This window comes from Stegodyphus dumicola, chromosome 10 (genome assembly GCF_044657685.1).
Source record: "Stegodyphus dumicola isolate Sdum_Otavi_A_Nest chromosome 10, ASM4465768v1".
Classification (NCBI taxonomy): domain Eukaryota; kingdom Metazoa; phylum Arthropoda; class Arachnida; order Araneae; family Eresidae; genus Stegodyphus; species Stegodyphus dumicola.
Genome location: NC_140777.1, coordinates 75,668,543 through 75,693,283, shown reverse-complemented (window position 1 = coordinate 75,693,283; position 24,741 = coordinate 75,668,543). Strand labels below are relative to the sequence as shown.

Sequence of the window (24,741 nt, the reverse complement as noted above, 5' to 3'; positions counted from 1 at the left end):
TATTTCTGGTCAGTCTGGTTTTCGCCTTCCTTTCGAAATCAGTTATTGTGAACATGTCGCGTAGGCGAACGCAGTACGCCGCTCCTCCAAGTATGTACAGAAAGAATATTGTACCTCCTGAAGATTATTTGCGCGTTTTAGAAGAAGTCTCGGTTGATGAAGACTACGAATATTTGGATAACTCAACTCATGTCGATGAATCGGAAGTCATCGAACATTCTGATCATGAAAGTGACTCAGAAATTGAGGGAAATGTTTCTAAATATCCTCATTTTCCTTCCTCAAACGATGTGTCCGCAACAAATGACGATTTTAGTGATATTGAAAATGACATGACAGATTTAAAATATGAGGTCTTTTTTGTAAAAACAATTTACAAAAAGAAGAAAGTTGGAGGAAAATTTCTGAAAGAAGGAAAGGAAACTTATAAGTGGATTAAAGTTCCCCTCAAGAGCAAATTTACCAGAACGCCTCGAAAAAATTTGAGGAAAAAAATATGTCCAAGTGCCAAAACTTGTGACGATATAAATGATGAGCTTTCTGCTTTTCAGAAAATCATAAATGATTGATGCTATCGTACAATATACAAATATTTATCTTAAATGTAACAGGACTGCAGATGATCTCCAAAACATCTCAAAGAGAAGCATGTATGATACTAATAGAGCAGAAATGTTGGCCTTTTTAGGAATTTTATTCTTATTAGGGTGCAAAAAAATGTCAAAACTCAATTTGGAAGAAGCATGGGCAAAAGACGGTACTGGAATTGAAATTTTGCAAGGAGTCATGGGTCTCAAGCGATTCAGAAACCTGTGTGCTGCTATTAGATTCGATGATAAAGGAACAAGGTATGTGCGAAGAAAAACTGATAAGCTTGCTGCATTAAGAGAATTTTTTGGAGCTTTCAATCAGAACTGTCAAAACTTTTATACACCAGGTGACGAACTCACAATCGACGAGAAGTTGGAGCCCTTTCGCGGGTCCAGTGCGTCCACTTTTTGAATTAATTAAAAATTCGTAGTTTCCATCTTTACTGCTTTTCTTCTGTTGTTCTTTTTCTTATATCATTTTTACTATGAAGAATCACCTTATTAATGCCATGTATAAGATTAAATAGTTTCAAACACGAAGCAGAGGCTCGAAAAATGACCTGGCGTACTTCATACGCCGCCTCTCTAAGATTGTACCATACGCCAGCCCCTCCAACTGAGGGTTAAAAACTGTTTCATTTGTTTTCTAAATTTTCAAGGAGAAAATGTTCAAATTTTCATCATGTTTTTATAATACGCGTTACTGATCATTCAGAGCTCATTGTTTTTGACAAAGATGCTTGAGGGCAAGTTAGCAGCCCTTCACGTACGTTACTGCTAATATGTTTTAAAATGTTATCTGAATAATTATGCTTTTAATTGCTTGAACAATAAACTGTTTTTAGTGGTTCTTACTTTTCTCAAGCAGTTATTTAGGATCTGTTTTATAGTAACACTTTATTAATGACATACTACGTATATCCATTAATCCACTATGTTGGAAGTTTTGTCTGCTTAATTCGGATGATTTTTGCTTTCCGTTTCCATGTGTTAAATAAAGTAAACTGCAAGATTTCTTTAAAATCGGAAACTTCCGTTAAAAGAATAATTTTTAAAATTGTGGGGATCATTTAAATTTTTTAATAATTATTTTTAATTTTGAAACCCTTTCCTTTAAATTCTTGTTTTCCACCTACAACTCCCTACCAGAATGAGATTTCAGTATCGCGTTTTTATGTAAATAAAGTAGAACCAGTATTTAATAAGAAATTTTGTCACTTCCGTAGAAATTTTAAGTAGAGCATGTTTTTCCTTCGAACCACGTCGTTGCTTTAAGCCTATAGGACGTAGTCTTACGAGCCTGTTAGTATTCGCCAGTGAGGTTTAATTACGGGACAACTCTATCTTTGAGTTATCTTCGTACAGCTTCGGTTAATGTTTAGCTAGTTAGAATAAGTTTAGGTTCCTGTTTTCTGTCTTAAGCCCAAATGGAGGCTTTCTTGTAAGCCCGAGTGGGGACGTCTGTTAGCATTTCTTTGAGTGAATGAAAGGCATTTTAACCCTTCTTTGAACTTATATATTATAGCTGTAAGAAGACCAGCGAATAGTCGCTAGACACTTCCTTAAGATGCTAGTAGCCAACGACACGTAAATTAACTAGAACTTCAAAGCAATCCATTTGTCGCTGCTTTTCACTGCATACTGAGGTGCCAAAAATGGCATAGTGGGGTTCACCTTATTAGTCACTGCATATCCAGGTAGCGAGACTTAAGTAATTCTAAACACCAGTCATACAAAATTTTAACTGAGAATTCAGGAATTGATAAAACGTATTCATTCACTAGTAGCTTTCTGGCAAATAAAATTATGCTTGTACATACTGTAATATATTTTAAGAGATAAGTGGAACAAATTATATTCATATTAAAATTATGCTTGTACATACTGTAATATATTTTAAGAGATAAGTGGAACAAATTATATTCATATTAAAATTATGCTTGTACATACTGTAATATACTTTAAGAGATAATTGGAACAAATTATATTCATATTAAAATGATACACTCTACAAATCGTTTATGTGCTATGATGTTGGGAGGCCCCAACTTGTCAGCAACAGTAGTAGCCGCTGCTATGAACTGTAAATTACACAAACTCTTAAGAAGGGTTTAATTCCCTTTTTATTTCACTTTAGAAATCACAGTTGCGTTCACTTGACGCTCACAAACTACGCCGACCCGGCGGTGTAACAAAATAGAAAAGTACAACTAAAAATAAACGACAGGATGAATAAATAACGAAGTCACTACTTACGAGGCTCTATAATCGCAACTAACTTAACCGCGTTCTAAGATACAGCTGAGATTCAGCAAACTTTCTGATTAAGAAGTTGAAAGATTCACTGAAACTCGATGAGCTATGTTTAACATTCTTAAAATTCAAGTGTAGGTGGAGAACCCTACAAAACACATTCATTTTAATTCTTCCTCTCTTTGTTGCACAAAGAATAATTTATCTAGTGGCGTAATTAACTTCCGTCCTAAAAATAATTCTGCTGGAGTTTTTCTCGTAGTATCATGATTTGCTGTTCTTAAAGCATAAGCTAACTCATTTATATAGCCATCCCAGCGCTTGTGATGTGTGTTAACATAACTTCGAATTATTTTTACAATATTTTTATTAACTCTTTCTGCGATGTTTGCCTGTGGTCTATACGGAACCATTTTGATATGGCGTATGCCAAGTCCAGTGCAAATGTTTTCAAATATTTGGCTAAATTGTTTACCGTTATCGCTAATGACTTTTATCGGTGCACCGTATTTTAAAATGTATCTGTGTAAGAATACATCTGCGACTGTTTTGGCTGACGCGCATTTAAGTGGAAGAATTTCTGTCCATTTTGAAAAATGATCTGCAATTACTAAAAGAAAACGATTTTTATTTAACTCACTCTGGCGGAAAGGACCAAGAAGATCTATGCCTAAAATTTCATTCGAAAATGTAGCGCGAATGCTACTATTTAAGTTCCCGGCTGGGCTGTAATTAATAATCATTTATTAACTGACATTGATTGCAGGACCTGACATACGCAGTTACTATTTTGTATAATTGCGGGAAATATACCGCCTCGCGTACCCTTTTTAAAGTCTTTCTGACCCCTAAAAAACCCGCTGTTTTCGCGTCGTGTAATTCCTTCAAAATGCTTAATCGAAGAGAGGCTGGGATGACTGGTCTATATTCGAAATTTTCGTTTGTTGCTTTCGTATAAAACAATAAATTATCTATTATTTCATAGTTTTCTGCTCTACTTCTTATTGCATCGATATCTGTGTGTTCAAAGCTTTCGGGGTCTTTCAAATACGCATAGATACTTCCAAATTCAGGATCAGCTTTCAATTCAGCAATAATTGTTTCTCTGGAATCTAAAATTTTTGAAATCAACACAGCGCATTTGAGTTCATTGCCTTCATCGTCTAGTTTTATTCTAGATAGTGCGTCAGCAACATTGTTTTCCTTACCCGGTTTATATTTAATTATTAGGTTATATTCTTGAAGTTTTAAAGCCCATCTTATTAACCTGGACGTTAGGTTTTTCCCCGAGTAAAGTCTATCAACAGCCGCATGATCCGAAAAGACTGTTACTGGCGCTTTGCCGAAATAAACTAGAAATTTGTGTACAGCCATAAATACGGCTAATGTTTCTCTCTCTGTAGCTGTATAATTCCTTTGCGTAGAGTTTAAAGTTTTACTAAAAAATGCCAAAGGATGGCCATTCTGCATGAGAACCGCACCTACGGCATAGTCCGACGCATCTGCTGCAATTTCCAGGTTTTCGTCCCCTTCCGGAAATTTCAAAACATTGGCATTGATGAATGCTTCTTTAACCTTTCAAATGCAGTATTTGCTTCTGCTGTCCACGTAAACTTACTTTTCTTTCTTTTAATTACTAGCAACGGTTCAACAATGTTCGCAAAATCTTTTATGAACGACCGATAATAAGAACATAACCGAAGGAAAGAAGAAAGTTTCTTGGCGGTATTGGGATGTGGGAAATTCTTGATGGCTTTTATTTTTGAATCTTGAGTTTCTGTACCCTTTTGTACCTTTCGCGAACTTGCATTTTGATGCATTAATTGTAAGACCGGCCTCTTTTAATAATTTAAAAACCTCTTCAAATCTTTAATGTGTTGTTCCAACGTACTACTCATTATAATTATATCATCTAGATAGATTAAAGTCGATTCTCCTAGGACAGGCTTTAGAACAATGTCCATAGCTCTCTGGAATGTTGACGGGGCCCCACACAACCCAAAGGGCATGCGTAAAAATGCATAAGTGCCCGATTTTGTGATAAACGCGGTTTTATGTATGTCTTCGGGTCTCATAGCTATTTGATAGTAGCCCAGACGTTAAGTCCAACGTAGTCATATATCTCGTAGACTTAATCTTTCTACTAATTTCCTCTATAACCGGCAAAGGGTAAACTGGGAACTTAGTAACACTATTAAGCTTTCTATAATCGATAGCAAACCTCCAATCCCTTTTATCCGAGAGAGGGAAATCATTCTTTTTCCTACATAGTACGACTGGACTCGCGTACTCACTATTTATGGGCTTTATTATCTGGTTGTGCAGCATTTCCTGAATGTGTTCTTCAATTATTTGTTCTTTCTGTTTATCATACCGGTAAGGTTTAGTCCTACAGGGTTTATCGGCAGTTAATTATATATCATGCGTAACAATTTGACAATTACCAGGCCGTTCTGAAAACAAGTTCGAAAAAGTACTCACCACTTGCTGGATGGCTTGGCTTTCATGGTCATTCAAATGGCTAAGGTCCACTTGCGGTTGTTTCACTGGCTCCACCACCCTCCGATCCATTTCCAGCATAATCCAATTTTCCTGAAAATTCAGTTTGGCCTTCGCGGCCTTTAAAACTCCATGCCTAAAATGACTGGACTCTTGCAAATTTTTGACCACAAAAATTAATACTTTGAGGCTTTCATCTTTTACCTGCATTTGTAATGATAATTTGCCAATGCATTGACAGGTTTTTCCTTGCGCCGCTATAATTTCTGTGTTTTTATTTTTAAATAATCGTAACCTATTAAAATTCTTCTTGAAAAATGTATAACTCATAAAATTACCTTCTGCCCCTGTATCGATGAAGGCTTCTACTGGTACATCGCCAACTAGGACTTGTATAATCGGTAATTGTGAGTTCTTTACCACGACCGTATTTATGTATCTTCTTGAGGGTTTTTTCGCAACTTCCGGCGGGGTCTGGACCCTCGCTTTTACAGGCCCATCTACTCGTTTAAAGCTTTCCTTTCAACTTCAGTCTTCTGGGTACGCGGACGGTTGTTTTCAAATTTCCTTTTTGGGCCTTGACCTTCGAGCTTCAATGAGTTAGCTTGATAGCTCTTTCCCACATAAGAGCGATTTGTGTTTCTGGTCTGTTCATTTGAGGATTACCTTCGGAGACCTTGAGAATACGATGCCCCTCTAGTTTTTTCCGCTATTCTGCGATTTTGGAACTTGACCGCCAACTCGAAGAGTTCCTGCAAGGTGCTTGGGTTTCGGATTTCGACGTAATCTTGGACATCAGGTAGCAATCTTGGTAAGATTATTTCAATTATCTCCGTGTGAGGTTTCTTTCCATGCAGCATATCCGTCAGCTTAACTTTTCGCAGAATAAAGTCGGTCAACTCTTCTATATTTCGTTGATAAAAACTATATAGCTCGGCTTCTAGCTTTGCTCGGTCTTTCATTATGGGGAAGACCTTTAATAATGATCTTTTGAAATTTTCAAAGGTATATATGTTTGGCCTCCGAATTCTCCTAATAAAAATTTCCCTATACTCTTCCACCATAGTGAGGCCTGTCCTCTTAGTGCAGACGTGGCAATGGCAACTTTTTGTCTTTCAGGCACAGGGTATAGCTGGAAATGATTTTCGAGGCCTTCTAAAAATATCGCCACCGAATGTTTTCCGTCGAAATTGACGTTTGGCTTGGTCGATGCTCTCATCGTTTGGACCAGGTATCCAAATCCTTCTAATTGGTTCGCCATTTCTTGTTGTTGGAATTGTACAGGAGCTTCCATCCAGTTTTCGGCCATTTCAGTTCGTAAAGTGTTCGGGCGCCAATATGATGTTGAGAGGCCCCAACTTCTCAGCAACAGTAGTAGTGACTGCTATGAACTGGAAATTACACAAACTCTTAAGAAGGGTTTAACTCCCTTTTTATTTCACTTTAGAAATCACAGTTGCGTTCACTTGACGCTCACAAACTACGTCGACCCGGCGGTTGAACAAAATAGACAAAAATGCAACTAAAAATAAATGACAGGATGAATAAATAACGAAGTCACTACCTACGAGGCTCTATAATCGTAACTAACTAAACCGCGTTCTAAGATACAGCTGAGATTCAGCAAACATTGTGATTAAGAAGTTGAAAGATTCAACGAACTGCCGAAATAGGCACACAGGCCGAAACACGTGGTTCTTAAACTTTCTACCAAGACCTTCACGCTCGTGATTCAAGAAGCACACTTACAATCTCGCTTCCCTGCTATTTAAACTCAAATTTACTTCTGCTAAAATTTGAATACTCTGCGCGTTCTACTACGATTTACATACTCTGGCATTGGCAATTCTAGGGCAAAGTAAAGTCTTGACAGGAAAGATAGCTTAAACTTAAAATAAATGTTAGTTAAAATAAATATAAACCCTACAGTGCCAACAACATTTCCTTGCGAACCTTAGGTTCGCGCCCATTCTTCTTATTGTAATAAAGTAATGTACGCTCCCTTAATTGTTATATAATGAAGTTATGTGTAATAAAATAAATGCATACATAGGGCACCCGAAATGCGACGTAACTTATTTAAGCGCTATTGTTATTTTGATTTTGGTACAAAATTCACACATAGTTTATCCACCAGTTTTAAGACTCAAAACTATGTTTAACTTATTTTAATCTTCTGCTCACATGCTCATAAAATGCAAAGGAAGTGAAGGAATAGTTATGTTTATCTTTGTAGAATTAAATGCTTTTTTGAAGCGTCCAAAAAGATTAAGGAAGTTGCATTTAAAAAATTCTTTTTCCCGGGTATCTTTACAGGAAAAGTGTTTACTATGAATCAATATATACAAAATATCCAAAATGAGAACAGAAACAAAATCGAATTTAAATTACATCACGAGTTTTATGAATTCTTTATAACTTCACTTTTTTTAACATTTTTCTGTCAAGTTATTATTTAAATAAAATTATGAAACAGTTTTCCCCCCTCTTTTAAGTAAAGGAACGGGTATGATACTGAATTTTGTATTCTTAATGACATGAAACTTTAACGTTTTCCTTATCCATTTACTGAATGAATTATTAATGTGAGCCGCTTTTTCGGGGGGAATGAATAATTAATCACTTTTATTTGATTTTTATTTTTCCAGAGAGTGCTTTATTAAATAAAGATTTGCTGGAAGTTCTTCCGGGTGTGGAAGTTGCTAATTCAATCAGCGAAGAATTAGACAAGAGAGTTAAATTCGAAATTATGCTGGTCTCACCTCAAATGATTGGAAAAACAACAGGCCGCACAGAGGTTAATTTCAATATTTTATCAATAAATATTCATATTTCTAATTCTTTACAGTTCTTTTTAGCAATCTATGTCACACGCTTGTAATGTTGATTTCTTTTTTAATGATTTCCCTTATATATTCGCAAATTAATTGTTATTTCAAATGTACTTTCTTCATTAGTTTTAAGTGCATCTTGGTTACGAAACAAATTCTTAAAAACATTTCATTTATTCTTTGTACACAGGTCTATGTAAAAATGAAAAATTTGGATACGCGACAAGAATATGAATGGCCGAAACAGAAATTCCTTAACCGATTGTACGTCATGAAAGAAATGTATCAGAATTACGAAGCAGATGAAGATTGGGATTTGCCACCGGTAAATAACTAATTGCATATCCTTAGTTAGAATTCTTGAACTGTAATGTTAAAACCGAATATTAATAAATGTAATTTTGTAAACTCTTTGCTGGAAAGATATGTGCTCGTATTAAATTTGTGTATTTAATTTTATGAAGTATTTAATTTTTAAGAGTATTAAATTTTTAAGTGTCTTTAAAATACACTTAAAAATTTCAGTTACATCTAAATGTGCAAGTACAATAAAAAAACTAATTTGCATGAAAATCTCCTACTTTCCTTTTTACTTCCTTGTTAGAAGTAAAAAGGGAGTATTGTAATCGCGAAAGTTTCAGGCAGCATATTTCAACGAAAATATCCATTTTGACCGCTTTCGAATGCAATTTAACGATGTTTTTGCGTGATATCTGTACGTAAGGACAGAATAAAAGACTCTTTTCCTCCAAAAAAATTATAAAACTGCTTTAAAATGAATTCTGAAGAGAATTTTTCGTGGCGTCTGTACGAACGTATGTACGTACTTACGTACGTACGTATCTCGCATAACTCAAAAACAAGTAGCCTCAGAACGTTGAAATTTTGCATATAGAACTACTATAACATGTAGATGTGCACCTCGTATTTTGGTTGCAATCGGCCGCGCCAAACGTATATAAATATATTTATATATATATCCACTCAGTTACCCGGCTCATTGATCTCAGTTTCTTTACTCTTATATGTTTGTAAATTGTACATTTTTTGCTTTAAAAATGATTTAATTATATTGTTCTTATCATCCGGTTATGGTTTTTATGCCTTTAGTAAATCTGTATGCAATATTTTTAGAATTATCGACAATTTTAAAGTTGTTTAAGTGCCGTTAAGCCTAATAATTTTTTTGATGTCGGCCATTGCTTGTTTACATTTGAAACTTGGCAAAATAGTGGATTTGTTGCCAATCTAGAGAATCTAAGCTTCGTAACAACAAAGATAACGCCTTCATTTATTATTGCCAATTAAATCATGCTTAATCTTTTCTGGAATTTTTTCGAGGAAATAAGTGTTTAAGATCTACGTCGTAATTTTTAATACAGATATTTTGAGTTTTTATGTATTTTTGCCTTGTCGCGAAATGAGAACTGAATTAATTGAATGAGAATACTCAATCGTCTGAGAAAAACTGTTTCTTTTTGTTTTGTTTGATTAATTTCTTTTATACATCGTTCTAGATTTATTAAAGTATTTGGATAGAGCATGAGGCAACGATTAGATAATTCTTTAAATGATATAATTCTGTGCATTCTGAGTTTTAATATGAACGAAATATAATATTATTAAGTGAACCTAACGCCAGAGTGTCGCTATGGTAATCAAATCGAGTGAATTTTAAAGAATGCATTTATTCTATTGTGGTTTATGCGCTGTCGGCGAAGTAGATTTAATTCAATCCAATAAGTTTAAACGAAATGCAAGAAAAAAGGCGTATAATTTAATATTCCGTACAAGGAAGTCATGTGGTGTACACATCAGATTTTTTTATTTGAAAAAGCACTCTCGTCCCTCCCCCGCTCCTGAAATAAGCAATATGACATTTTTAATCTGTTTACTTCCATTTATCCAGAGGAAACTGGATTTTTCAAAGTATAAATGTCTCTTTAAACTGTTTACTTTGCTCAAAAATTATCGAGATGGAGTTGATAAGTCTCTCAGGTTTAAGGAACTGAATATTAGATTTCTCTGTCATCAAGGGAAAGGGCTACTAGTTATATTTATTTCTTTCTAAGACTGGGTAAGTAATTACAGAAAGAAAGGAAACTAATAATAAAAGAAGAGCACGGCTGTTAGTTGTAATTCACACAACCAGAATAATGCTTAATCGCATTGCATTAGGAATTGTACATCCTAAGATATATAAGGTATTTCTCCCGCCTTCTTAGGATGCCTTCGTGGTGTAGTGGTCAGCACGGTCGACGCGTATTCGAGAGGTCATTGGTTCAAGTCCAGGCGAGGATATTGCTCATTTTTCATCTCTCTTGCTTCGGAATAACCTAATATCTCTACAGTGGCGCCCAAACTAAATGGGTGGTGGATGATGATTCTCCACCACCAGGATTTGGCGATTGGTTTCCCTAATCCCCAGTCGCCCTTTAAAAGGAGGAGCATATAAGGTATTTCTCCCACCTTCTTAGCATGCCTTCGTGGTGTAGTGGTCAGCACGCTCGACGCATGTTCGAGAGATCCGTGGTTCGAGGCCCGGCTAGGCCTTTGATAGTTTTCATCTCACCTGCTTCCAAAAAAATACCTAATGTCTCTACAGATGTTTCTCACTTTCAGAGATTGAACAGAAACCTTATCTCCAAATTTCTAAAATTTCCTTTCCCAGTATTTGCTTATAAAAGTTTTAATGAGTTCGCATAAGCAATCGTTCGAATATCCAAAGCTTAAATGTTTATATACAATAGAATAATTGTTTATAACTGATACATTTTCCAGGAAAGAGATCCATTTTTAGAAGATCCGGACACAGAAGTTCGCATTGGTACTGTTCAAGTTTATCTCCAACCAATCTCTTTTATGGTATGTAAATTTAGTAAAATATTTTTTTCTTTCACTCATACGATGGCATAATTGTTGTAATACCTATGGCATTTTGCAGGTGGAATTGAAGGAGCAGCTGGAAGTTATAAATTATAAAGGCAATGAAGTTGGTATAATTAATGTGAGTAATAGAATCTTAACATTACTTTTATTTCAGAAATTTACAAATTTAATTTTCAAGCAATTTTTTTGAACTCTTCTCTTTAAAATTTTATATATATGACACTTAAAATCATTAAATGTGATGTAAATATTATATTACAAGCAATATCTGTAAGTATACGTAAATAAAATTTTGTATGTATAAAATAAAAAATAAAAAATTCGAAGAAGATGCAGTAAAAATGTTTTTTTTTTTTTTTTTTTTTTTTTTTTAAACTAACTGAAGCATAAATGTGTTTTGGTAAATAAATTGTTGTAATTTTAATCTATTTAGTTAAATTAGCTTTTGTTTTTTAAAATCACGATTTGTGCATTTTCTATTTAGTTGTTCAATATTTTTATCTAAAACATGACTGATAAGAAATAAATAATTAAGTAAATAAATAAAATAAACATTCCTTACTTGCATTACAGTAAAAGCACATTTGGCTTACAAGAAAAGTGAACACAGTTATCTAGAATTTCCGAGTATAATGCGGGGCTGTGATATTTGTCAGTCAGATATTTTTGAGTTTCTTGAACAAAAAATATTCTTTTCAGTCGAAAGGCAAGTTAGACCAGAAGGGCATTTTAACGTCGAATCACTTTTTAATTGGTTGCCACCAAATATTATCGCCCTGTATTATATTTAAAGAAAATAAAACAATGATGAAATCTGCATGCATGTATGCATGTTCCTCGCATTGTAGAAAAAAATCTTTCCTAGAGCCATCAAATTCTGAATAACGTAGCGCTCTACCCAAACATGTGCACCTGAAAGCCCGAAATTTTGAATGTCGAATATTTTAATGACTTTCTGATTAAAAACTAAACGATTTCAAAGCGAGCAGTGGCAACATTGTAAGGAATAAAACATTTTTATCTCCAGCGGGCGAGACTGTCTATCGGAAATTCTAAAGACATGCTTAATCCAAATACTTTCGAAACGTGCATGTCTATGCAAATGAAAAAAATGCATTTTTAGGAGAGCGTAATATAAAATCTGAAAGCTTTCAGATTTTTGTGACTTAAATTATATTAAAGAAACTATTTTAAGCAATTAAATATTAGTCATTGCATTTTTAAGCAAAAGAATTATTTGCCTTTATGAAGCGCAGATCTATACATTCTCTGGCCAGTAGCACTTTTACTAACACGTCTTCTGTCTTGTAATTTGAAAAAAAAAGTGTCTTCCTTAATGTGACAGAGTAAGTATAAAAATTTACCAGCTAACATATCAATAAACATCCACTTGTACAGCATAATATAATGCCTGGGAGTTATGATTTAGCATAAACGTAAATTGAAAGTTTATTTTCCTAACATTGTGATGTAGTGCACCAATCTATATACCATAATACAATATTGCTGCAAAACCATTACATAACTACCTATGAAAATTTCGGGCTTTCAGGTGCACATGTTCGGGTAGAACTGAGTATTAAACTTGTGCCCCGCGTTTAAGATTCTTTCTCCAAGCGTGTTCAGCTCTTATTATTTCTAAAGTCTGATTCTACACAAAAACGCATTGTATAAGCTTAAGATATAAATTCGTTTATATGGAATGTTTCCCTGGAAGTAACAAGTCATTTAATTGGTTTAAAGTAGTTTTATCGATGAACAGTCACCTGAGCAAAAAATTTAAGAAATAAATAAAAATACAATAAGAATAAAATGAATGTCTAATAAGAAAATTATAAAAGAAAAATTGCACAGTACTGTGGTTTGTTGCGCAATAAATGCCAAGATTAAACAGAAACTCTTGTAAAACTCATTTATATTAATGAAATTTAACATTCTATGTGAGAACGGATTGTAGAACTAGTAAAATTAAAAATCATACCTAACATAAAATTACTCATAATCTTTTCTTTTACCTTCTACACATCATCATTTCTTTTAGTCTTAGTCCATGATAATCAATATACATTCTTTTTCAAAATACAAGAAACAAACTCAAAACTAAAAAGTACGAAAATGAAAAGGGGAATTAAAACAGATAATTTATATATGAATACAAACTGAATGACTATGCAGATAGGCAAGCAAAATTAAAAAGGGGCATGCCAGACCTATGCGTCAATTCGCAAGTAGTGATAGTTCCGTGTGATCCGAGATAGTCAAAGCGGAAAGCATGAGCCGAAGACACCGTTTGCACGATGAAAAACGTTGGAGGACTGTCGAGATGTTGCAAACTAGTACAAGACAATCTGCTGTTGCGAGAGAGCTGAAATTGCATCGAAGTGTCATCAGTAGACTATGGAATCATTACCAAAGGATCAAACTCCATGCAGAAGACATGGTTCCTATTTCGAAGGTTTACCATAACGGCAGATAATCGCTTCCTTTCGCTATGTGCAAGACGCCCTACCTAGCTCACTAACAGTACGACAGCTGGCGTCATATCTCTCTGGTGCTGCAGAACGGCCCATTTCACACCAACTGTATCACGTCAGCTGCATGAAAGTGGATGGTACTCCCGACGACCTGTGCTTTGTGTTCTTCTTTCCCCATGACATGTCAGACCGCGGTTGGATTGGGCCTGTCAGCGTCGTTGTTGGACATAAGAGCAGTGGGACCCCGTTCTCTTTACGGACGAGTCTCGATTTAACATCTAGAAGGACTCCAGAAGGACAGTGATACAGCGAGAGCCAGAGGCATGCTGTTGGGAGCCAAACATCTTCGAAAGAGACCATTACAGAGGAGGAGGCTTAATTGTTTGGGCTGAGATAACAACGAACTGCCGCACCGACCTCTACGTGATTCCTGATGGTTACGTCACAGCCTTTCGAAATCGCAACGAAGTTCTACATCCTCTATTGGGTTATTTTTATCTTTGCGATGGGTACCGACTCGACATTTATGCACAATAACGCCCCGCCCGCATAAATCTCAACTGGTGCGGAGTTATCTGGAGAGTGAAATTATTCCACAACTGCCTTGGCCTACTACACCACCGGATCTGAATCCCATAGAGCTTATGTGATACATGTTGGATGGCGAATAGCATGTCGCAGTGTGCCGCCAGGCACCCTTCACGAGCATAGACATGCATTACTACATGAATGGGCTGGCTCTACTGCCCCAACAAGCGATGAATGATACTATCGCCGGCTTGCATTGCCGTTGATAAGCATGCAGTTCAACTAAGAGGGTATCATATCCGTTATTAATGTGATGTTTTCATTGCAGATTCTTCCGACGTATTTGGTCCTTTGCGATGTGATAGTCCTAATGCATGTGATTTTTATGTGTTTGCATTATTGTTTGCTGTGTGGTCTAATAATGCCGCACAAACCTTTAGGATCAATTTCAAGTATATCCATTGAACAGTTTTTGCTCTTCTCCGTGTTTTTCCTTTGTTTCTTAATTTTTAAGCAGGAGTATATTAGATAAATAAATAAAAGCATACCAAGATTATTTTTAAAATACAAAACATTTTGTCCTCAAAATCAAAGAATTTTAACTAGATATCAAATAAAAATACCTGCGTTGAGTGATTGAAGGAAAATTCATGCTGTTCATATCGTGCATGGCAAATGCTTTGTGACCTAAATTAATAAAAGTTTTATACTGGATTTTTAAACGTTATTTGAACTAATGTTGCATAATTTTGTCCTGTTACAGGTTGAAGTGGTTCCTTGTTCTGACGATGGCAGAGAATATACGGAACAAGATGACCAATTTTTAGAAAGCCCATCAGAGCTTCTTGGCAGAAATCTCTATTTTGTGGTCAAAATCAATGGCTGCAGAGGGATACCAAGCAGGTTTACGGTATACTTAATTATATAGTAATAGCTTTTAAAAAACATAAGTTTTTAGGCAAACTTGAAATATATGGTTTTTAAAGCAATTTAAATGAATTAATTTAATTTAAAATCTTCAATTTTCACTTTCTCTCAAAAGCTCTACAACATTCAATAATCGTGAAATATAACAAGGTTTCTTAATACATATCCAAAACCATGTTAAGCAGGTTACGAGAAAATATATATGAATATTAATGTATGGAAATGAATTTGAAATTTAAAATTCAATTTTAGATTCATAAGTAATTATTGAGAGATCCGTGGATGAAATACCGGCAAGAGCAGTTAACTATTCCTCTTTCAACAAGCATAATGATAGTCATCTGAAGCTGTGGTGGATGATAACACATTACAACCTCTATTAAACACCCCCGGGGTCGACGTAGAGAATTCTGCGAAGCTACTGGCTAGGATCTGTACCTAGGCAGTCTCGGCCACGGGGGTATAAAATTTATGAACTTGGTGGTTCTGAAGGCTCTGGGAAAGGTCACTTATTGGCCGGCCTCGGAGTCTGGCACGTCCTAGCGCGGCGTGGTTCTAGTAACCCGAGGTCTCCCCCGGGGTCGCTGGGTAATGTCCTGCTGCGACGGGCTCGCCCAAGCGACTGGTAGGAGCATTAGACGACCGGTGCTCCCTGGGGCCTGACCCCAGGTGGTGCGCTGCTCTTCTGGAGGGTAATAGTGGAGGTTGAACCTCCACGACGTGCCCAAAGGGAGAGTGGACCTGTAGTGGGCTTAGTTCCCGGAACAGGGCAGCCAAAATCCTAACCTCTATTAAACACTTAACACAAGAATCTAATACTTTGGAACATATACCAACCTTGTGGCCCATTAACCCTTTAAGAGAGAAAATACAAGGAATTATGGTATTATCCCGCGTGTACTCTCTGGTGCTACAGAGACATAACTGTCTGGAGCATTCAATTGTAATCTGGAACATTCGTGGTTCAAACACAGGCGAGAGTGCTGTTAGTTTTAGTCTTCCTCCAAAATGTTAACAATATGTAAAGATTTATTTTGATTAGATTGAGAAAAGCTTATCACACTGTCTCATTTCCTGGCAGCTCAGAATATGTCTGTTCCTTGGCCAAAAAAAACATCGCCTTTTTCAAACTATATAGCATTTTCCTTACAAGCTAATATCAATTTAAAGTTGAATTTTGCATAATTTTAATACATTTTTATCCATTCTAGGATGTCAATTGTAAATACCGTATCTTCTTAGATGAAGTGGATACAGTTACAGAAACAGTATCAGATACTTCTAATCCCGATTTCCATCATCGGAAAATGTTCTCATTTACTCCTGTTACTCGACAGGTAAGGATTATGTTTAGAAGTTTTAATCCTTTTAGTATTTTGTTACGATGGAAAATAAGAGTTTAACTTATCTGTAATGATTTTATCTAATTTGTGAAAATGTTTTTAGAAATGACTGGCTTCTAAATGTTTTATTATAAGGCAAAAGAGCTATATCAGTGTAATTTTTTATATGATACGAGTAAATTGAAAAACTAGCTAAAGTTTTGTAGCATTCTCTTTTATCTCTAAAGCTCCCTGCAGTTAAGCTTCATTAAGGGCACAAATAGCTATGAAATGTTTACGTAAATGTATTTACTTATTTAATAACTTATCCATAAATTTCACCGAACGAATATCAGGAAGAAAAGGAAAAATAAGAAGAAAAATCTTAATGGCATTACAATCCATGTGAATTCTGTTTCTTCCTCCAGCAATCTAATAGTCACATCCACATCTGGAGGTTACGACAACGACAAACTGAATGGTTAATACATTATGCATCACTATACCAATCAGGTGTTTAGCATTGTGGCATAGGGTACCGTTACATTGTATTTTTCTTGTTCTAGCCTAGTAAGCATTCTGGTACGTCTAAAGGTCAACATTATGTCTCTTAAAATTGCAGTCTTTTGTAGCATCTTAACAAGATCTGTCTGAGGCCAGTTCTCAAAAGACAATGCATTTCTTCATATGAAACTAGCCGGACAATCCCTAAATGGTCACTGTGTCTTACATTTTCCATGATCCATGTATTTACTGAGTATCACCTGTTGCATTTGTCTGGTCCATGATCGCATAACAGCTGGCTTGCCGCGGAATACTGGCGCCTCCAGTGCCTGGAATTTGACAAATTGAAATCCTCATGGACTGACTACTCCAAATAGGCACCATAACTTCCTCTCTATACCATGCCATGTGACATTATTTATTGCCATCGTTGGTAACATTCACTCTCAGTAACTACTTTATTTATATTCAACAAACTAAAACAAACTGTAATTGTAATCATTTCACATTTATGCTCAAGTTAGCTGTAATACGGTGTTCCTCACTTCTTGGTCTATGTTGAATGTAAAGGAAGCTAATGAGCTGTGAAGCGACTTATCGCTGTGTATAATAGCAAAATCTAGAGAAGTGTTAAAATACCATTTTATTAACTCAAAGAATTATTCACAGACGGCCTCTTCTCGGGCATACCAAGAAGCCTCTACTCGGGCTTGAAATCGACATAAGAAAAATAAGAAAGTAATCTAATATTAAATAACTAACCTAATACTAATCTAATATTAAATAACTAAACTGACTTAGTCGAAGCTAGACACAAATACCCAACGTAGTTGGCCCATAATTTAACCTAGCAATTATCAACAGGCACGTACAAATGTTATGTAGAGAAATTATCTGATAGCGTTATAAAAACTATGTGAATGATTTTATGATTTATGGAAATTTAAATTTTATTTTGATTCTGAATTATTTATTTTAAGGCTTTAATTTTGGGGAAAAACAGATGCTTCTGGAAATATTATTTAGTTTAAATGAATATTATTTATGTTCTTTTATTTGCAAATCTTGTACAAACTTTTATTCATTGTGAAAGAAGCAGGGAAAGGGAGGCAATTTTCGCCAAGTCATGATTTCGCGCGTTTTGTCCTTTGGAATGTTCGAGAAAGAATTTTCATTGTTAGTTGACCTTAAGAGAGGAAAGTACGTGACGGAAAGGTCAAAGGTTGTTACTTGTCTTTCAATGTAAGTCATTCAGGTTTTTGGCGATTGAGGGTCCGGTTGTTGGCTAAGTGAAGAAGGGCGCGCATGCGCGATCACTCTTTTTTCCGCATTCTGGAGTTGAAAACGAAGATTTTGCCATAATTAAGGGGGCGATAAGTGAAGCCATAGTGGGAGCCCGTTTTGTGAAGGAGACGAAGGAAATTCGAGTTGGATACACACTTACTTTTTGGCTGACTCTCTGACTGACTCTCTGACTGACTCTCGGACTTTCGGGCTTGCTGGACTTGTGGACGTTGCTCTTGAAAACCGGCTGGAAAGAGATCGACAATATGTAGTTCACTACGAGAGATGTTTCCCGGCGGGGAGCGGCAAATATGCTCCCCGGCCGCGTTTTGGGTTAAGAGGCGACTCTCTCTTGCTGACTGGCGGGTGGAACTTACTTGGGACGTTACTCGTGAAGCTTGCTCTTGGGATGAGTAAGAACAGGCGAGCCGTAATTGCCTAGAAAAAACGTTTCTGACCTGAAGCTGAAAACCCTCTTCCTTGCGGCGTGCTGGTAAAGAGGCGAAATTTGAACGAGTTACCTGCGTGTTGACATAGGACTTTCAGGACCAAGCGGATAGCCGTCCTGGGCAGCAGTGCTCCTGTTTCTGTTCTACAGTGGTGTAGTGGCGTCGACATCATGAGAACCAGTGTAAAGATGAGCCCGGCCGACGTCAACGCTTATTAAGATACAAGATGTCCACTCAAGATAAGTTTTATTTTTTTTTTTTTTTTGGTGTGTTTGAACTTTAGGCAAGTTTTTTCAAAAACGTCCTTAGCAGTAAAAACAACGTCGAATCTAAAATTTAACTCTCAGGCCTTAAATTGTTTCCCTTTCCTTTCTTTTAAATTACCAGACAAACCTTAAGTTTTTTTTTATGAATTTAAATGAAAAGACTCTCTCAGATTAGGTTAAGATTTTTCATATTGTGATGTAATTGAATAAACTGATATTTAATCTGGAAAACTATTACAGTATGTTTTCTTTATATATTTAATATGAACTTTTCCTTTATATCTTGTATATGTTTATGTTTTCGATCCTCTCACGGCGCGGTCCCGGAATGCATTTTTTTTTCACAACGCAAAAATGCTGTACACGTTTCACTATACGATCACTAAAATTTTGTTAGTTGGCAAATTCTTAAGAGTTTAGTTTTCCTCCCTAAGAGGAAGTAGAAACCTTTTCACGGCAAGTAGTTTCATATTTAACATTTAACATAATATGAATTTAAGATATAACATTGGTCGAACTTCAAGATGTCTTAACAGATAAGTGTATATTTTTTTTTTTGTTTATTCGATCCTCTCACGTGAAGTAAATTTAACATTGGTGCCGTGAAGTAAGATTCATAACATTATTTCCCGGCGTGAACTTAAGCAATTTAACACAATACGGTCAAGCGTAGTACATTTAAGAAAGATGTAGCCTGACGGTAAACACGTACCATTAAAGACTTTCAAGCTCTCTCTCTCTCTCGAAGTAAGCTGAGCCTTCCTTAAATATTCCTTTCATTTGCATACAACGCGATACTAAAACCTCATTCTGATAGTGAATCGTAGGTGGGAAACAGTAAACAGTAAAGCATGTTTTAAACTTAAAATAACTGTTATAAACTGAAAGTAACCTCTTCAGTGTATGGGTTTGTGTGTGCGCCGATAACATCGCGCCAAAAACATCGTGGACGAAAACGTCGCGGAGAAAACAACGCAAGGCGAAAACGTAGTGCTACAAAACATCGTGGGAGAAAACATCGCAAAGAGAAAACATTGCAGTTCTAAAACATCGTGGCACAAAACATCGTCGTCGAAAATAAAGCGATTCAAAAACATCGCAGTTTAAAAACATCGTCGTCGAAAATATCGTGGTAAAAAATAAAGTATCTACAAATCATCGCGTGACGATAACATCACAGACATGGTTTTTTCAGGTTTTAATAATTGTAAATGGATATTCCCATAATGATTTGTGAGCGCAAGGGGTAAAGAAGGATAAATTTTACTTTCACATTTTTTATTAACTAATAAATTTTTGCTGAAAACGTAAGAAGGAAACTTAAGCATAGAAAATTAAATGTAACTTATAGATTATACTTTTCCTGAAATATTACCAGTAAAAACTTTATAAAAACGATTTATTAATGGCCTTTGTTAGTTAACTATGTCGGTTTAAAATTCTATTTAGTGCTATAAGTTGCATTAATTTTCTATGCTTAAGTTTCCTTCTTATTTTCTCAGCAAAAATTTATTAATTAATAAAAAATATGAAAGTAAAAATTATCCTTCTTTCCATCTTGCGCTCACAAATCATTATGGGAATCTCCATTTACACTTATTAAAGCATGCCTGAAAAAAGCATGTCTGCGATGTTATCGTCATGCGATGATTTGTAGATACTTTATTTTTTACCACGATATTTTCGACGACGATGTTTTTAAACTGCGAAGTTTTTGAACCGCTTTATTTTCGACGACGGTGTTTTGTACCACGATGTTTTAGAACTGCGATGTTTTCTCTTTGCGATGGCTTCTCCCACGATGTTTTGTAGCACGACGTTTTCGCCTTGCGTTGTTTTCTCCGCGACGTTTTCGTCCACGATGTTTTTGCCGCGATGTTTTCGGCTGTAACCATGGGTTTGATATCTCTTTCTTTTCGTAATTGTGGCACCAGGCAATGTTCATGAAATTTTAAAAATTTTAATATTGTTTGCTATTTTACATACAGCTTTTGTCGTACCTGAAGGATGGCCACATAGTCATTCAAGTCTGGGGAAAACAAAAACCGCGTAAATCAGCAATTGCGAAATCCAAAGGACAAAGTACAAAGCAAATGATTCAAGAGGATCTCCTCAATAGAACTTCAAGGCTGATGAATGGATTTCGAATGAATGGGAGGGTAAGGATCTCTTTCCATAATTCTATAAGAATTCAATTTAATAAATATTCTTATATACATACACAAAAGTAAATTTAAGAAGTTTTGGTGCCGAGGTATAGAATTCGTATTCTTTTTTTCTTCCAGTCTTTCTTTAAGTAATGATTTTGCAATATTAGGGCTTTTTTCAAGATTTCAGTACAGTATGCTGAATAGCACGAATGGAAGAAATTACCGTTTGCTTTCCTGCTGTTTACAAAAGGTTCGAATAATTTCAAAATTGAGGTAAATTTCAGTAAAACGATATCGTCAAATCTAGCAGAATGCAATATATTTTTAGAAAATAAATAGACGACAGTAAAGTTTTTTTGAAAAGGCACGGCAAAGCAAAAAGGCACACAAATGTACACAAATAGAAAAATATAAAAAATTATGCAAAATATTGTATGAAGTTATTACAAAATTTCCAAGCAATCTCGATACTTATCTTCATCTGATTTATAAAAGAATTCTACCACCAGAAAAGTTACACAATAGCAATTCGTACATATCTTTCCTCCCACTGAATAAGAAAGTCAAAGATATTTTTCTGTTCTATGCTATTATATGTAATATTTCATAATGTTTATGTATTTAATTACGTACGTCTTTTTCTTTCCTAGAATGTGGATCCTAATAAGCAAAGCATGATTGTAGAACTTTTACTGATGAAGAAACAACAGCAAAGACAACAACAGCGACTGGTATTTATTTCAATTTTTAATATGATACATCTTATCACGATGACTAATATTTCTGAAATCATCTCACATATCTTTGTAATAAACTTTAAATTAACAAAATGTTATTAATCGTTCCACATGAGATATGGAATTTCAGAAATTAACTTAAATCAGTCAGATTTTTTTAATGGCAAGCACTAGCCATTTTTAGGCTTTCGCCGCTACTAAGGACCAGAAGGGCCATTTTATTATGAAGGCACCTAATAGGCCACCACTGTTACCTCCTCTAAGGTAACAAACAGTTTATACCCATGCCTTCTCCAGGACTCGAACTCGGAGGCCATTTTATTATGGAGGCACCTAATAGGCCACCAGCGTTACCTCTTATGAGGGAACAGGCCATTTACATCCATGCCTTCTCCGGCAATCGAACTTGGAGACCGTTTCATTATGAGGTACCTAATAGGCTACCACCATTATCTCCTATGAAGAGACAATCATATGCATGTCTTCTCCGGGACTCGAACCCAGGCCTTTCAGTATCGCAGTTGGCTCTCCTAAGCACGATACCACCTCGACGACACAAGTCAGAAAATAGAATACTAGGAGAACCCACAGAATTACTTAATAATAGAAATTCATTTACTAAATTATTGGTCATATTATATCCTTCATTGATTAGTCACACTGAACTAAATCTCTACAAAAGGTTCAGCCTATACATGTCATCAGAAAAAAGTTTAGAATTATATATTTATCTAATTTATATGAACACAATAGAAGAAATTCTAAATTTAGTATAAATACGACAAGACAAGTATTGTTTATTTATCTATATAGTTTGGTATCAAATTACATTGATTTCCGTTCTTTTCCTCTTTATCCTGAAAAAGTTATATTAGAATATAAAAAAATTCACAAATTTTACTGTTAAACACGTGTGCGAAATTCGTAGGTTTCTAGAAAGTTCCAGTAAATCGAATATTGCATGACAGCCATGTTTAGTGCAGTACATGAATAACTTTGCTGGAACATGTTACCTCCTAGATGCAGATTACCACAATCAATGTCTGTCTATTTGTACTTCAGCGTCGCTTCTATTCATTATTAATCTTTAAATTTTATTGTGTTTACTTAATTTTTGTATTGTATTATGTGTATTTCAATTTACATATTGTCTTAGTGTATTGACCTGTTAAGCAGTAAGTGCGTTGTGTTATGTTTTCAAATTAAGTTTGCGGTATAATAGTAAATACATATATAGAGCTCTCGGCTAGTACCATGAAACATTGTGTGCAAATGTTTTGTAACAGTTTCTAGTATTGTGCAAAATGCAACAGTTTCTAACAAATATTCGTGGCCACAGAACCAACTTTCTGATAAGCACATTGTATATTGATTGTTATTTTGTAGTATTCGCCATTTTATTTCAGTGTATGTACAGTATTCCATTAAGTATCTTGTATATTTTTTTCTCTATTAATGTGGAGTGTAATAGTTTAGAATCGTATAATGATAAGTAAGTGTGATGTATAGTAGTAGTATTGAACCAGACTTTCTTGGTTGTAGAACTTTGTAAATATGTATTGAAATGTTTTGCTGGATTTAATGTTTTGAAATGACTCGCATTCTAACTCTGCTACAATATATTATATTCCTAATTTCCCTGTGACTGTTTCCAAAGGTTATTGTCTAGTGTTCTTTTGATTAGTTTCAGCGTTACAGTACAGCATCATGTACAGAATTGTCTACTTTTCTGATACGAGCAGTGTATATGTTGTGTTTTATTTGTAGTATCAGCTTTACTATGTCAGTGTGTACTTTTCTGATACGAGCAGTGTATATGGTGTGTTTTATTTGTAGTATCAGTTTTACTATGTTAGTGTGTTGTTCAATATTATAGTAATATATTGCATAATATGTTTTCTTCATTAGTAATGTGCAGAATTATAGTAAGTGTATAATAGTAAGTCAGTGTGATGTATAACTGCAGGCTTGAAATTCCATTGTTAGTCTTAAATTTTACTGTTTTTGTTTTACCTTTACCAGTTTTGTATCAATGCAGCTTTGTACTTCTAAGTATTTTTTTTAATATATGCTATCAGGAATGTCATATGTATTCAAGGTAGTCCTTTGTATTCCCTATCTAGATGTAACTCTGTAATCTTTTTTTTTTTTTTTTTTTTTTTTTTTTTTTTTAATTTAGACTTAATAAATGTCTGCAGAGCGGACATCCTACTGTAAGGGCTTGTTCCCGGTCAGTAGTCCTCCTTAGCAGTGTAAAAGTAAAAAAAAGTAAATCGAATAATTCAAAAACTGCATAAAGTTACATTATTCATAAAACTGGAGCCGCTGTAGGAGGTATGAGCATTAGTGGAAGCTGCACGCACCACTGAACTCGGTTCAAATTTCGGGAAAAGCATAGATGTTCATAATTTTAGAAACTTTGCAGAATAGGCAGCTAGCTTAAAATTTGTTAGTAAGAAAATTCTCTCAAGAACTTACTGTTAGGACAAGATAGGTGTGAAATCAAGAAATTCCCTTTCCTTTAACGCTCTCGGTCGAACTGGAATGGATCCTAGTATGTCAATAAGTGTTAGGTTTCTTTTTCAAATTATTGTGAGATCTGGAGGAAATATTTTCAGATTTAACCCTTTAACTATCGAGTTATTTTGATGATTTGGGTACACAAATTGTCAAATTTTTTTATTGCAAATATCAAATGTTTAGTACAAAATAAAATATACTTAAGTAGTTAAAAATTGATATTTTGAAGTACATGGGTAAAATTTTTAAAGTTTTGTAGCCACTGCGTATTTGCTTGAGGCGACTGCCACTCAACATGGCAGCTGTAAAGTTCGCTTCTAGTGAAGCATTGTTTTCTAAAAATGAAAAAAAATTAATTATTTTCTAAAAAATAAATAAATGAAAAAAATAAATAAAAGTGAATACCTATTAGTAGTTCAGTAATTCAGTCTTGTGTGATACAACTTGAAACACTTTTCCAAGCACAAACCAACTCCACAATCACTACACCAGAATCGTGTTTCCTTCCTTATCTTTTT

General features: G+C 35.0%; 1 protein-coding gene across 1 annotated transcript in view; it reads left to right on the top strand.

Moving 5' to 3' along the window:
• LOC118181369 (kinesin-like protein KIF28) overlaps window positions 1–24,741 on the top strand; it is an 89,110-nt gene that overhangs the window by 51,759 nt on the left and 12,610 nt on the right. Inside the window, exons 15-22 of the mRNA XM_085825082.1 lie at window positions 7,991–8,139; window positions 8,364–8,498; window positions 10,955–11,038; window positions 11,118–11,180; window positions 14,828–14,974; window positions 16,203–16,328; window positions 20,805–20,975; window positions 21,617–21,697. Of these exons, the coding sequence (XP_085681208.1) occupies window positions 7,991–8,139; window positions 8,364–8,498; window positions 10,955–11,038; window positions 11,118–11,180; window positions 14,828–14,974; window positions 16,203–16,328; window positions 20,805–20,975; window positions 21,617–21,697 (956 nt within the window). The remainder of the gene's footprint in view (window positions 1–7,990; window positions 8,140–8,363; window positions 8,499–10,954; window positions 11,039–11,117; window positions 11,181–14,827; window positions 14,975–16,202; window positions 16,329–20,804; window positions 20,976–21,616; window positions 21,698–24,741) is intronic.